Source organism: Gymnoscopelus braueri, assembly GCF_963280865.1.
Source record: "Gymnoscopelus braueri genome assembly, chromosome: 2".
Taxonomy (NCBI): Eukaryota; Metazoa; Chordata; class Actinopteri; order Myctophiformes; family Myctophidae; genus Gymnoscopelus; species Gymnoscopelus braueri.
This window is the reverse complement of record NC_137604.1, coordinates 43,565,724-43,578,341: the sequence shown is the minus strand read 5'-3', so window position 1 is coordinate 43,578,341 and position 12,618 is coordinate 43,565,724. Positions and strand designations below refer to the sequence as shown.

The 12,618-nt window shown below is 42.8% G+C and overlaps 1 protein-coding gene across 3 annotated transcripts; it reads left to right on the top strand.

Annotated features, from left to right (window-relative positions):
* The first annotated feature begins 1,869 nt into the window (after positions 1-1,869).
* On the top strand, positions 1,870-11,948 carry LOC308102865 (importin subunit alpha-1-like). 3 transcript variants are annotated; one of them, XM_080452721.1, is made up of 11 exons: positions 1,870-1,897; positions 2,259-2,379; positions 2,478-2,615; positions 4,121-4,200; positions 5,987-6,255; positions 6,794-6,888; positions 7,140-7,403; positions 7,783-8,016; positions 9,706-9,888; positions 11,402-11,551; positions 11,729-11,948. In XM_080452721.1, exons 2-11 carry the CDS (start codon positions 2,311-2,313, stop codon positions 11,813-11,815), a joined length of 1,569 nt encoding a protein of 522 aa, XP_080308847.1. In that variant the 5' UTR covers positions 1,870-1,897; positions 2,259-2,310; the 3' UTR covers positions 11,816-11,948. The 3 variants fall into 3 exon arrangements, with proteins under 3 accessions (XP_080308847.1, XP_080308845.1, XP_080308846.1); XM_080452719.1 differs by having other exon boundaries at positions 11,726-11,948; XM_080452720.1 differs by lacking the exon at positions 1,870-1,897 and adding an exon at positions 2,014-2,146 and having other exon boundaries at positions 11,726-11,948.
* The last annotated feature ends 670 nt before the right edge of the window (positions 11,949-12,618 follow it).

The window sequence follows — 12,618 nt, the reverse complement described above, 5'->3', positions numbered from 1 at the left end:
TAACAGATGTGAACTTTTCTTTCAGAATCGTTTTGTTTACTCCCTACATAAAACAACATGGTGCGGGACTGGGACTGGAAGGGAAGCGAGGGAATAGGGAACTGAACATAATGGATACAGACTCGTTATGTCAGCCTCGTTGTGTCACCGGTCATATTGAGTTGATGCTACTTTTAATCATGCATCTCCAGCTCAAATAAGGTTTGTAATCACACATTAAAAGCGTGTCTGCTAAACATTTATCCATAGTGGTGGCATTCTGTTCCGGCTGCGTTGCATTACTGCCCTCTGGAGGACTAAAATTGTAAATGACAGTATGAATAATACTTTGCTCGCTATTAAATACGGTTTAAGCCTGATTTATACTTAGCTGCACTCTCGTGTTGCATGTTGTAAATAGAAGAAGATCTGCAAGCTCACGTGACGCGTTGTTGTGAGCTTGTAGATCTGCTATTTACTGAGCTTCACACCGGCACACAGCTAAGTATAACTTAGACTTTATTCTGCAAAGCCACAACTTTGGACAAACACGCGCGCTTTTTAATTGATAAAACTGACGAATGCTGAAATAATTCTATCATTAGGCCTATATCATTCAAGGGTTAAAATTGTTGAAGGCATTCTCCTTTACTTTTTGCCGTTTGCAGGCTACTGAACAGTGACACTGATACACGGCGATATCCCCAACACGTACGTGTTGGTATCTCCGGCATGTAACCTATGTGCTATTCTGGGTAAAACGAGAAACTAAATACGACCCAGATGGGACTCGAACCCACAATCCCCAGCTCCGGAGGCTGATGCCTTATCCATTAGGCCACTGGGTCAGCACGTTTCCACGTATGGTAACCTGGATTTATAAAATGTAACAAGCCGTGCTCCACGGTTCATTAAACCTATTCTCCATCATGTGCATAATCTCGCTTTAAAAGTAAAAGCAATTCAAAACGTCATGACACGCTATTCTGTATGAGCACATTACCAAGGAACTTGCACTTTTTTTTAGCCGCCACACGCTCTCGCGATAACAACCCGTTGCCAATAACAACGACATGGTGTTCGTGTTTACGCTTTTGTTTAACCACTTGAACCCCGGCATCCACTCTTCTTCTCGGGGGAACTTAGCCAAAAATAGCCGATCTCCAAACTCACAACGCGTCGCATTTTGTGAGTTTGTAGGTCGGCTATTTTTGGCGAAGAGATTTGGTGAAGAGGGAAAAAGCAGATCCCACTCAGGTCCAGTTTACTAAAGTCTACGAAATCCGTCATGGATTAACTTCAACCTGGTGTTTTCACTCCATTTATGCCCCGTACATCTACATAAACGTTCAGATTTCAAATATAAAGAACTTACCTCATGGCCACAAATGTTACAATTCTGTTCGGGCCCACAGAAGTACCCGTATTGTTCAATAAAAAGCATTTTAATACGATCAGTGGCCATTTTCTCATAGAGTTATATAATGTATCAGAGTGCAGTACACCTCCCAACCAATAGGGTCGCGTAGTTGAAAGCGTATGGAAGAAATACGAAGAAAATGTCCACTAATCGGATTAAAATGCTTTTTATTTAACAATACGGAATATACGTGTACTTTTGTGGGCCCGAACATAATTTTAATATCTGTGGCCATGGGGTAAGCACTTTATATTTGAAATCTGTACGTTTAAGTAGATTTACGGGCCGTAAATGGAAAAAGTGCAAAGACCAGGTTGAAGTTCATCCATGACTGTCATGACATGACAGTCATGTTTCAGGGCTACGAAATGGTTAATAAATGGTGACCAATGGGGTGACGCTACGGCCCCACGCGGCCAATAAGAAACCATTCCATCTTTGGGCGGTTCCTACCGACGTCACAACAAGTACTAGAAGAACCAAGCAAGCAAGGACTTGGTAAGAAGCGCGTACTGCGTGATTAAATATACAAATTTAAATAATGTTAATACGTAATATGAATCGGCGTGTTGGATTTTGATACATTACCTTGTTTGACACGCAGAGCGCCTTTATGGCTAAGTTCTGTTGTGTTTTAGGAGAGAATGGCTAGTAGAAAAGGTTTGGGTTTAGTGGGCCACATGGTGGCCGTGGAACTGAAAGCTACACCCGGCTGCTGTTCGTTCACAGCCTCGCGGCTAGGCTACGGTAGCTACTAGCAAAATGCCCGTTAGTGTGTCAATGTTTTAACCATCCCATGACAGAACGTGGATAACAAAGATGCCTTGTTTTGCTCATCATAGGTGTTTTCTTTCCACAGATTGTCTTCGGTAAAAACCCATCGTGTATAATTGTTCAACAGTCAAACGGAGATGTCAGCTGCCAACAACGACAGCGGAGCTCGTCTCACCCAGTTCAAAAACAAAGGAAAAGATGTCAACGTGAGTTCGCGCGGCTACTGTAACGTTACAAGAAGGTCCAAGTAAGACACACTTGAGTGACGATCGACTACTAATTATTGTTTATTTTATTTGTTTAGGAACTCAGGCGCCGGAGAGTGGAAGTCAACGTGGAGCTCCGTAAAGCAAAGAAGGACGAACAGATCCTAAAGAGAAGGAATTGTGAGCTTCTGGATGATCCAACATCTCCTCTCCAAGAGATAGACTCTAATTCACAGGTAGAGTTAAGCATGTGACATTGATTCCTCATCCCATTTTATGTGCTCGTAACCTCAGATTGGTTGAGTGGGAAGAACATCAGGGATGGTATGGTTAGGGTCCTCCTAGGCGAAGTAGAAGCAGTCGGAAGGCCCTGTCCACATGATTTCATAATTGGGTAACACTGGTGATGCTTCAGATTAATTCGAATTATGGTTCACACTTGGCAGTAGTTGTTATCAAATCAGAGGACTGTAAACTAGAAGTTGCTTGTTTAGGTGTATTAAGTACTCCATGACGGACAACCTTTTCCATGTGGGAAAGGAGAATGAGTCCCAAGTAGCCTGGACAAATACAGTTGCATGTAGTTCCTATGGGCAGTGGAAGGTTCCCAGTGCGATCCCGGGCTCCCCCAGAGTTGGTGGCAAAGTGTCCTTGAGAAATACACTGAACCCCTAAATGCTCCCGATAAGCAGGTTGGTGCCTTGCATGGTTTCCTCCGCCTTCGGTGTATGAATGTGTGGTGAATGAAATGCACATTGTAAAGCGCCTTGGATAAAATGCATCATTTACCATTTAATATGCCTTAGATCAATGGGTAGAGGGTCTGCCTGGTAAACCGAAGGTCCCCGGGTCGCCCCCTGGCCCCGGTCTATTTGTCAAAGTGTCCCTGAGCAAATCCTCAAACTGCTCCCAGTAACTGGGCACTGTATTAAAGGCACTTGCCCAATGCAGAAGACAAATTTCACATATGTGCAGTGGTTGTACTGTGACAAATACCCTAAAGGAGTGGGGTCCTTAATACTATTATTTATATTATAAGTGTGTACATAACTTTTCTGTTGACAATTGACACTATTTGAATCATCCTAATTTGGTCAACATCAGCTATATGGTATTTTGAGCACCTGAAAAGATTGAAGTTTAAGATTAGTTGGAAAATATAAAGCAGATGTGCCTTTTCATATAATCTTTTGGCAGGGTGCTTTTCCAAGTTCTAATTAAGTTCTGAAATGTCTGCATTGTTTCATGGATGTATTGAGAGAAACGTAGTGTACACGTGCAAAAAACAACAACTATCCAATCTGTGGTTGTGCCGAAATAATAAGCAACCTCTTTCTTGAGTCACACTAGATAGGTCACAAATGTCAATGTAACACGCAACCCCACACAGCTTCTTAAAAAAACACAAGCCGAGATTCACTTTTCATTCAGTGGCTCACAGTCACAGGAGGATAAGGCGGTCCAAACACACTAGGATGAAACTAAATGGAAACAAATGTGTGTGCTATAAATGCACATTTAGTAGTGTAATAACATAATATGAGATTAGAGATGATTGGAATCTCATAATCATCGCGTGCTGGTTAGATTGCTATATATCGAGCAAGCCTAGACATGTGACTGTCTACAATGATAATAAATATGGTATCGATGGGAAAAGTTAGAAATTCTTTGCAGACATGGTTTGGCTTATGTTTGGTAAGCAGCAGACTAATTTCCTCTCTTTGTGTGGCCTTTTCAGCATTGGTCGGTGGATGAGATAGTGGCAGGCGTAAATAGCCAAAGCCTGGATCATCAACTGCAGGCAACACAGGCAGCCAGGTAAGCTCTCAGCCTGAAGGGCATTACTGTCAAAAGGGATAATGTCGGACCGTCTACCTGGCCAGAGTCCAAATAGTCAGGGATTGGGGATACTTATAAGGGCACGGTCTACTCGCTCTGCGTCTCAGAGGGTGGGCCGTGGACAGTTCAAAAGCCTGCCAACCTATGACTTCACCCCCCCCCCCCCCTTTTTTTTATTTTTTTTAAAGCCATGGCTCTGCAGGAGGCTAGCAGTCAATAAATGGGTAGGTGTGTGCATCTGGAGCTAATCTCGCAATGCGCTGGACCGACTGTCAGTAAGCCACAGAAGTACCACCACTATTTTTTTTTTTTATACGTTTTGAAATATTTAACTTTATCCACAAGTTTCCTAGGGCGTTGTGGGCATCACTTCCTGTCGATTTGATATGCTGATACCTGATCAAATCGACAGGAAGTGATGCCCACAACGCCCTAGGAAACTTGTGGATAATTTTATAGAGTCAGTGTGGTCTCAGATTGGACTGAAACCTTGCCCAAATTTGGAGTCATATGTCATAGATATGACATCATAGATGACTTCTGTCAAAGGCTGGCCACATGAAGTCCGAGATCCACGTTGGAGCCACACAATTCTTAATTTCGTAGTTACACTAAGACAGTTTGTGGCGAAAAAAGGAACTAGTGGAAGTGGCTAATTCCGGTTATATCTCGGTCTGCCATGTTTTAGCACATCTGGCAATGAATTCTACTTTTTATTTGTTTCTTCTTTCGGCTAATTCCCATCAGCCACTGCGGATCATTTGTTACCATCTGCTTCTGTTTTCTGCATCTTCCTCAGTCACTCCAGCCATCTGCATGTCCTCTCTCACCGCATCCATAAACCTCCTCTTTGGCCTTCCTCCTCTCCTCTTGCCTGGTAGCTCAGTCTTCAGCATCCTTCTCCCAATGTATCCCTCATCCCTCCTCCACGCAATCTCGCCTCGATTGATTGATTGAATACTTTATTATTCAGAAATGTAAACGGCACGAGGTACAGTCAGACATTAAGCCTAAAAGGAATCCACAAAAAAGTCCTGGGGACTTGTTTCCATTGTGGTCCTATGTATTTAACTCATGAACATAGTATAAATTACAAAATAATACATGTCATCAACAAATACAAAACACTATATCTTGCTTTATCCCCAAACCTAACCTGGGCTAACCGTCTAATGTACTCAAGAACGTTTCCACGAACATAATGCCATTCATCACTTATTTTCTCATCTAAATGTTTTTTTTCTCTTTCTTATACATTTGTGTTTGGAAGCGTGGGAAGGTATTACATTGACGTAGCCTCTGCTGTACCTATAATTGTCCTATTCCTTGTGCAAAACCTTAAATGAACAAAATGTTTCAGTACATTTAAACCAGCAGCCTTCTGATTGTAGCCGTATTTACAGCGCCATACGGACACTCTCTACCATAGAACGCACTGTGTGCATTGTAGGTGCACAGAAAGGTTGTTGTATGATTGGACACTGTAAGCGGAAAGCTTCTGTACACTCCTGACTTCTGTACAATCCTGCCAAAGTATAAAATGTGGCTACATGACCTGTAATCAATAGCCTAAGAAGGTTATCCATAATGTTTTGCGTGTTTTGCACAGACGAAAAGTAATCCGACCCACACAGTCACATTTTGACCATTCTGGCCTGCAACCTAAAATGGGTTTGACAACCCTTGTCTAAATCCTGAGAGGTCCCTTATTTTGTGCACAGCCCCTTAAATTACAATCTGCACCTCTGATTGCTCCCCGCTGCAGAAAGCTCCTATCCAGAGAAAAGCACCCGCCAATCGACGGCATCGTCACGGCCGGCCTCATCCCCAGGTTTGTTAGCTTCCTGGCCCTCTCTGAATGCCCCCCCATCCAGTTTGAGGCGGCCTGGGCCCTGACCAACATCGCGTCAGGCAACTCGTTACAGACTACTGCTGTGGTAGAAGGAGGTGCCATTCCAGCCTTCATTCTCCTTGTGACCTCGCCACACCTCCACGTCAGTGAGCAGGCTATCTGGGCACTGGGCAACATCGCAGGTACATGTCCAATATGTGATTTGAGTATGACTCCTCTGGTGTGTTCTCACACTTATTTTTGCCTGTGAGTTTGGCATTAAACCCAGAACTTCAGGGTTGAGAAAAGGCTCCGTTGTGGAATAATTGTTTGTTCAAGCTAAAATGGCTATCACAATCTCCATAGACTCGAGCAAAGTTTTGTATTTAAAGATTAGTTGAGCTGCGAAGCAATGTTAAACACTTGTAGTGAGGCTGTCTATGTATATCATGCTTTTTACACATTTGTCCACAAGAGGGTGATGAAAACGCCAAAACAAACATGGGTTCAAACAGTATTAAGATGCCCCAAATGTAAGGCAATGAGCCATGTGGCTCAACTATGCACACCTAGGCTGTAGCTGTTTTTAGTCAGTTTGTTAACTTTAGACCGAACAGTGTAGACGGTCAAGAAGCCATGGACAGAGCTAGGGAAGGAAACGCAATAAGTGTGGCTGACCAGTCAAATAGATTCTGTGATCCTAAGTTGCTAATGTTGACAAAATTACTTTTTGGTACCCAGGTGACGGTTCCAACTACAGAGACCAAGTAATCAAGGATGGTGTAATCCAGCCGCTACTGTCCGTTGTGGGAGCCCCAGACCTGTCTGTGTATCCTGTGAGTTCTCATGCACATGACTGCTGGTTTCACTGAAACGTTGGCTGCATCCATTAAATATTTTTTTAATGGATGCAACCCATCCATAAACAACTTTTCCTCTATTCAGCATAGTGTGCTGCTTGTAGACCACATCTATGAATCCACCTGAAGCTCTTGAGTAACCAGTTGGAGGCTTTTAAATAATGCATTACTGTGTTCGTTATTATTTCCCAATCGTAAATGACACTTGACTCTTTGTGTCCTGCCAGGCTGCCTACCTGCGGAACGCCACCTGGACCTTGTCCAACCTGTGTCGGAACAAGAATCCCGCGCCCCCTCTGGAGGCAGTGGTGCAGCTCCTCCCAGCCCTGGTGGGCCTCCTGTACCACAACGACAGAGAGGTGCTGGCCGACACCTGTTGGGCCGTGTCCTACCTGACAGATGGCCCCAATGAGAGGATAGAGGTGGTGGTCATGTCTGGCCTGGTACCACGCATGGTGGAGCTCCTAGCCTGCGGCGATCTCGCCATTTTGGTACGCATCACTCTCTCCATCCATCAGGCTCATGGGTCATTACAGATCATTTTGACCGAAAGATATGGCATCTAGAAAATACTAAATATCCGTTCCCACCAGAAATCATCATTATCAATAATCATGATTAGCAATTGTGATTTCAGTATTAACCCATTAAGACCTGAGGCCGATTCTACAAAGGCCTTCTTCTAAATCAGTAGTTCTCACACTTTCTTGCACAAAGTGATGCCACTGTGAGCTTGTAGATCTACTTTTTTGAATAGCCAACTCAAAAATCTAAAATCACACAGATGCTTTCCTGGTTTTAATGGGTTAAGCAGGTAAGTCATTAGCACCCCTACTGAGAACGTCTCCTCTTCTCTCCATTTCCTCCCAGACCCCTGCCCTGCGGTCGCTGGGTAACATCGTGACGGGGACAGATGAGCAGACGCAGAGTGTACTCAACTCTGCAGCCCTCAATGCCTTCCCGGCCTTGCTGCGCCACGAGAAAAGCAACATCCAGAAGGAGGCGGCCTGGACCGTGTCCAACATCACCGCTGGAAAAGACACTCAGATCCAGGAGGTCGTCAATGCAGGCCTGGTGCCCATCCTGGTAGAAGTGCTTCAGCAGGTCAGAATTTTGGGGGGAAAAAACTGATCTGTCTGTTGGATGTGTACTTGTATATCTTGGTTACATTTTTATACTGTATGTATCTGTCTGAAACGTTATTTGCATGATGTAACCCGTTTTCTGTTTAGAGCGTCATACCGTACCTCAATATATTGAGGCTTAGCTGACCCGAGTTCTATTTCAACCCTAGTGCTGACCACCAGAGGCTGTGTTTTAAGCAATCAATATTCCCCCTTCGTGCAAGCGCAGGATAACATGCAGTGTGCTTAAAGCACCACCTCTGGCGGTCATTTGGGATTCATAAAACTGTAGTTACATTTGTAACTTTTGTTTATCTTGCCTTCATTTGCTTAACTTGGGTATCCGAGTGGTTTAATAATAGGTCAAAACACATATAGAGTGAAATGTACAGTAAGCATAGAATTATAAAACTATGACCAAACCCTCTTCTAACTGCTTCTGCATGCACTCCTCAGGTCTACTTTTGTTATTTTTGTCTCTTGAGTTTATAACTAGTCTGCTTGCTGAAACGGTAATTCAGTCTCATTTATCTGTGGCTACCTTGTGTTGCCTTGACCAAGGATGTCAGGACAAATGGCTAAAACGGTGATGTTAGGTATGCACCCTTACATGACATTCTGTACCTAGCTCTGATGTATTAAAATCCAAAAGGATGCAGTATGCTTATTATCTATGTTTCCAGGCAATGCATGCTATTCTATTTTTAACCTGATAATACAAAAAATAAATAAAGTTAATACCTTTCAATTCCTCTTTCCCTGCACACACAGGGAAAGTGTGTAGTCACCCCCAACGGCCTATTCTGAATACCTTGTTTATTTTGTTTGAATTACTTTTTGTAGACTACTACATGATGTGACATTTGTATAATGTTTTCTATGGCAAATGAAGTTTTCAGATTGTATATAATTTTCAGATATAGTACATTTTCAACATACATCTTATCTTATCTTACTACTATATAATTGACAAAAGCTCAGAAGTTCGGCAGCGATTCGCAAGCACAGGATCACTCCACATGCCTCCAAGACCCGTCACAGACTGTTGATCAGAGCTATGGCTATGTTTTAGGCATCTTACCCCACCTCGATCAGTGATCGGACTCTCTGTTTGATTCTCTGATTCGCCTATCAGACCCTCAGCCTGATCTGGCAGGTTGCCATAGCAACCAGATACAGGAAGTCTGACCTCTTTATCACATGACTGAGGTTGACCCTAACATGACCCTAACAGGAAACCAGGAAATTGACTATTTAGAAGGGATGACAAAGGAAATGATCGAAGACTATGATGAATTAGAGCGCTGCAATAGTGTCTTGACTTTGAGCCACGCAAATGCCAGGCAGGTAGAAAGAGAAGAATTGGAACAATATAAGGTTGGGGCCTAAATGTGAGGGCTGCAAAGCATCTCCTCACACCAGGCTTTGGCGTTTTGGGTGTCTTGACCTGTATTTGTTAAACTAGATGTGAGGGCCGCAAAGCGGCCCTGACATCTAGTTATAGTATATCCATAATTGTAACCATATATCGTTAAAACACTATAATTGGTCAAAAAGCACATTGTATTTGGGACCCATGCCATTCCCCTAGGACCCATACCACCTGTAGTTCCCAGTATCCACCACATTTGAAAACCTAACATCACTACTGCTAAATGTCTATGTTCAGGGAGATTACAAGACCCAGAAGGAGGCAGTATGGGCCATCACAAACTACACCAGCGGGGGCACCACAGAGCAAGTGGCCTACCTGGTCCAATGCCACGTCCTGGAGCCCTTGCTGGGCCTGCTCTCGGTCAAAGACGCCAAAGTCATCCGGGTCATCCTAGATGCTGTCACTAACATTTTCATGGTAAGTTGCCAAAACTCAACAAAAACTCATTGCATTGGTTGAGAATTGTTAAATCCATTTGATTATTTTTTTACATTACTCCCACTTGCTTGAGGTGTGTTAGTGTTTTGGTCTTGTCGGTATCGGCCTAGAACGAGGATGTCTATCCCCTTTTCAATGCTCTAGACCTCTTGGAGATGGATTGCTGTAGCCTGGAAATGAGACTAATCTGCCAGAAAGAAAAAAAAGATTTGGTCTGGCCCCGCTCGGTTGTGATTCGTTTATCCTTTCTCTGAAGTTGTGTGGCACCAATCAGTCTCTCCCATTCATTGCAAATATGGGGCGGGTTTATCACCAGAGGCATTTTCTTTATTCACCCCTTGGAAATGCAGGTTCCACTCAGAGATTCCAGACTAAGATCTACGCAGTGATATTAGTTTGGCCATGCCATGCTAGGTTTGCTGAGGGTGGAGCACAACATCTACTATCAGCTCCCAGTACTTAACGCACAAGTAGTTACTCAAGCTGTGCTACTCATAGGCTGAGTTGGCAGTGCTCTACCAACTGAGCTACTCTGACTTCTTACAAATAAACGTAAACAAGGCAGTAGGAGAGAAATGCAACGCAAAGTCTTTTTTTTTCTTTTTTTTTTATGAACAGTTGCACTGTGAATGTGACCGAATGGTACCGAAAATCCATACTGACATAAATGATGAAGTATTGATCGGAGTCGATGGACTAAACTAGGGCTGCCACGCCTGCCAGTATGGTATATCACACCAGGGGCCACGTCTATCCACAAGGCAATTTTAATATAGCATGGGCCCCTCCCACACCTTTTTGCCATTTACATTCTCATATGACTCCTCAGATCATGTGAAACTAATTTGGAGAAGATTTGTCAAAATAAAAAGCAAAATCCTGTTTCTGCAACATGCAGTTGTAGCACCCCTATGGGTCGAAGTGAAATATCTTTTGGCGCTGCTTTGAGTAGAGGCCCCTCAACATGGGATTCAAACTTGGGGTTGATTGGATGTTTTGTTTGTGATTTTTGGCAATTTCTTGTAAAATGGCACCCTCTCACTAACTTTGAAAGAAAATAAAAAAATTTTATCACATGAGTCCAGGGATAATGTGTAGCAATTGTGTGACGTTTGGACAAACTCTGTAGGAGTAGCAGTAGTAAGTATTTTGAAAAAAGTAAAAAATGGTGGAAAATGTAATTACCGTAGATGAAATGAGTGTAGCCTATGGAGAGTTGTCATGATCCAAGTAATTTTGTTTAGAGAGAAATGGCAAGTGTGGATGCCTGATGCAAGTTGTGAGTTTGCAGTCATTGGTGGAAAATTGCATTGCAATTAGTTGAGGGAGCAGGGTGGTTTTCTGCATTTTTCCACCAGGTCTTGAGAAACTACACAGATTGGTCTTTGTGGATATCTTTCAATGACTTTCACATAATTACATTGTGTCAGGCATTCATCATCGTGTGTGTGTGTTCCCTGTTAGCCTCAAGTGACAGTGTGCTTTTCTCCAGGCAGCGGACAGAATGGATCAGACGGAGAAGCTGTGTCTGATGATCGAGGAATGTGGCGGTCTGGACAAGATCGAAGCACTGCAGTCCCACGAGAACGAGGCCATCTACAAGGCCTCCCACAACATCATAGATAAATACTTCTCAGCAGAGGCAAGTAGTACCTAATTTGCCTCCGTTGCACTATGTTGTTGTGTGCTGATAAGAGCTATTCTTTTCTGCAAGTGACACAATTGTGCAATGGACTATGATTAAGCTTTAAAGCTGATAAAATCCCACGCTTGTAGTACGGCACTCCCATTTACATTTAATTTAATTGAATTTCAGGAGGAGGAGGAGGATGAATCTGTGGTTCCAGACTCCACCACAGATGGCTACGCTTTCCAGGTTGCTGACAACCAGCACTTTCACTTTTAACATGTCCACTGTTTGTTTTAAAACATGTCCATAATTTAGTATTTGTCTTATTTCAGACCTGTACATAACCGTACAAAAAAAGAAACATTTCACATTTTTTAAGAGGTCTGAAAATCTGTAAATAAACTTTATTAAAAAAAGTTGGTATCTTAATTATCGGTTACCTCACACAATGAAGAGTCTAGTATCACGTTTTATGAAGAGAGCTGGAAAGAAAACAAGTGGCTTCTGAGGATTCTTTTCTTGTGCATGGGGAAGGAGGAGGGTGGCAATGTATCATCTCACCACCAGGTGTCACCGTATCATTTAATTTGTTTGCCTGCAAACTAAAAAGCATTAAAAGATCACCACCTTGATAATGAAAAACTATATAAAATGCTAATGGTGAGCAACTGTTCACTGACATAAAAGGGGATATGGCCAAAATGGCTGAGGCTGAGCTCCAATCACCCCATAAGATTGCCTGGTCCAATCCCCACAATATTGTCTAGTCAAGTACTTGTAAGTATTTGTGTTGCACATTTCATGCAAAGTAAACGTGTAGCATACTGTAACATTAAAAAGACAACATAAATATACAAAGTACACTAAACCCCCATCCACCCACATAAAAATAATTTATAAATCCTATCCATCCACATTCATAATGTACAGTACTATTAAACAAATTGCTCCCGCCCTCGGCCCTTTATTCAGACAGTTGACAGTTTACGTTACCAATTGGAGTTTTATAGGTGGGCATCATCCAGTGGTGGAAAGTAACTAAGTACTGTACTAAAGTACAATTTTGAGGTACTTTTTAC

What these genes read in the sequence shown, in the direction of transcription:
- LOC308102865 (XM_080452719.1), top strand. Translation starts at nt 2,311, where the DNA reads ATGTCAGCTGCCAACAACGACAGCGGAGCTCGTCTCACCCAGTTCAAA. An exon ending in AGATAGACTCTAATTCACAG is followed by an intron (nt 2,616 to 4,120) that starts GTAGAGTTAAGC and finishes TGGCCTTTTCAG; the next exon opens with CATTGGTCGGTGGATGAGAT. An exon ending in CTGTCACTAACATTTTCATG is followed by an intron (nt 9,889 to 11,401) that starts GTAAGTTGCCAA and finishes GCTTTTCTCCAG; the next exon opens with GCAGCGGACAGAATGGATCA.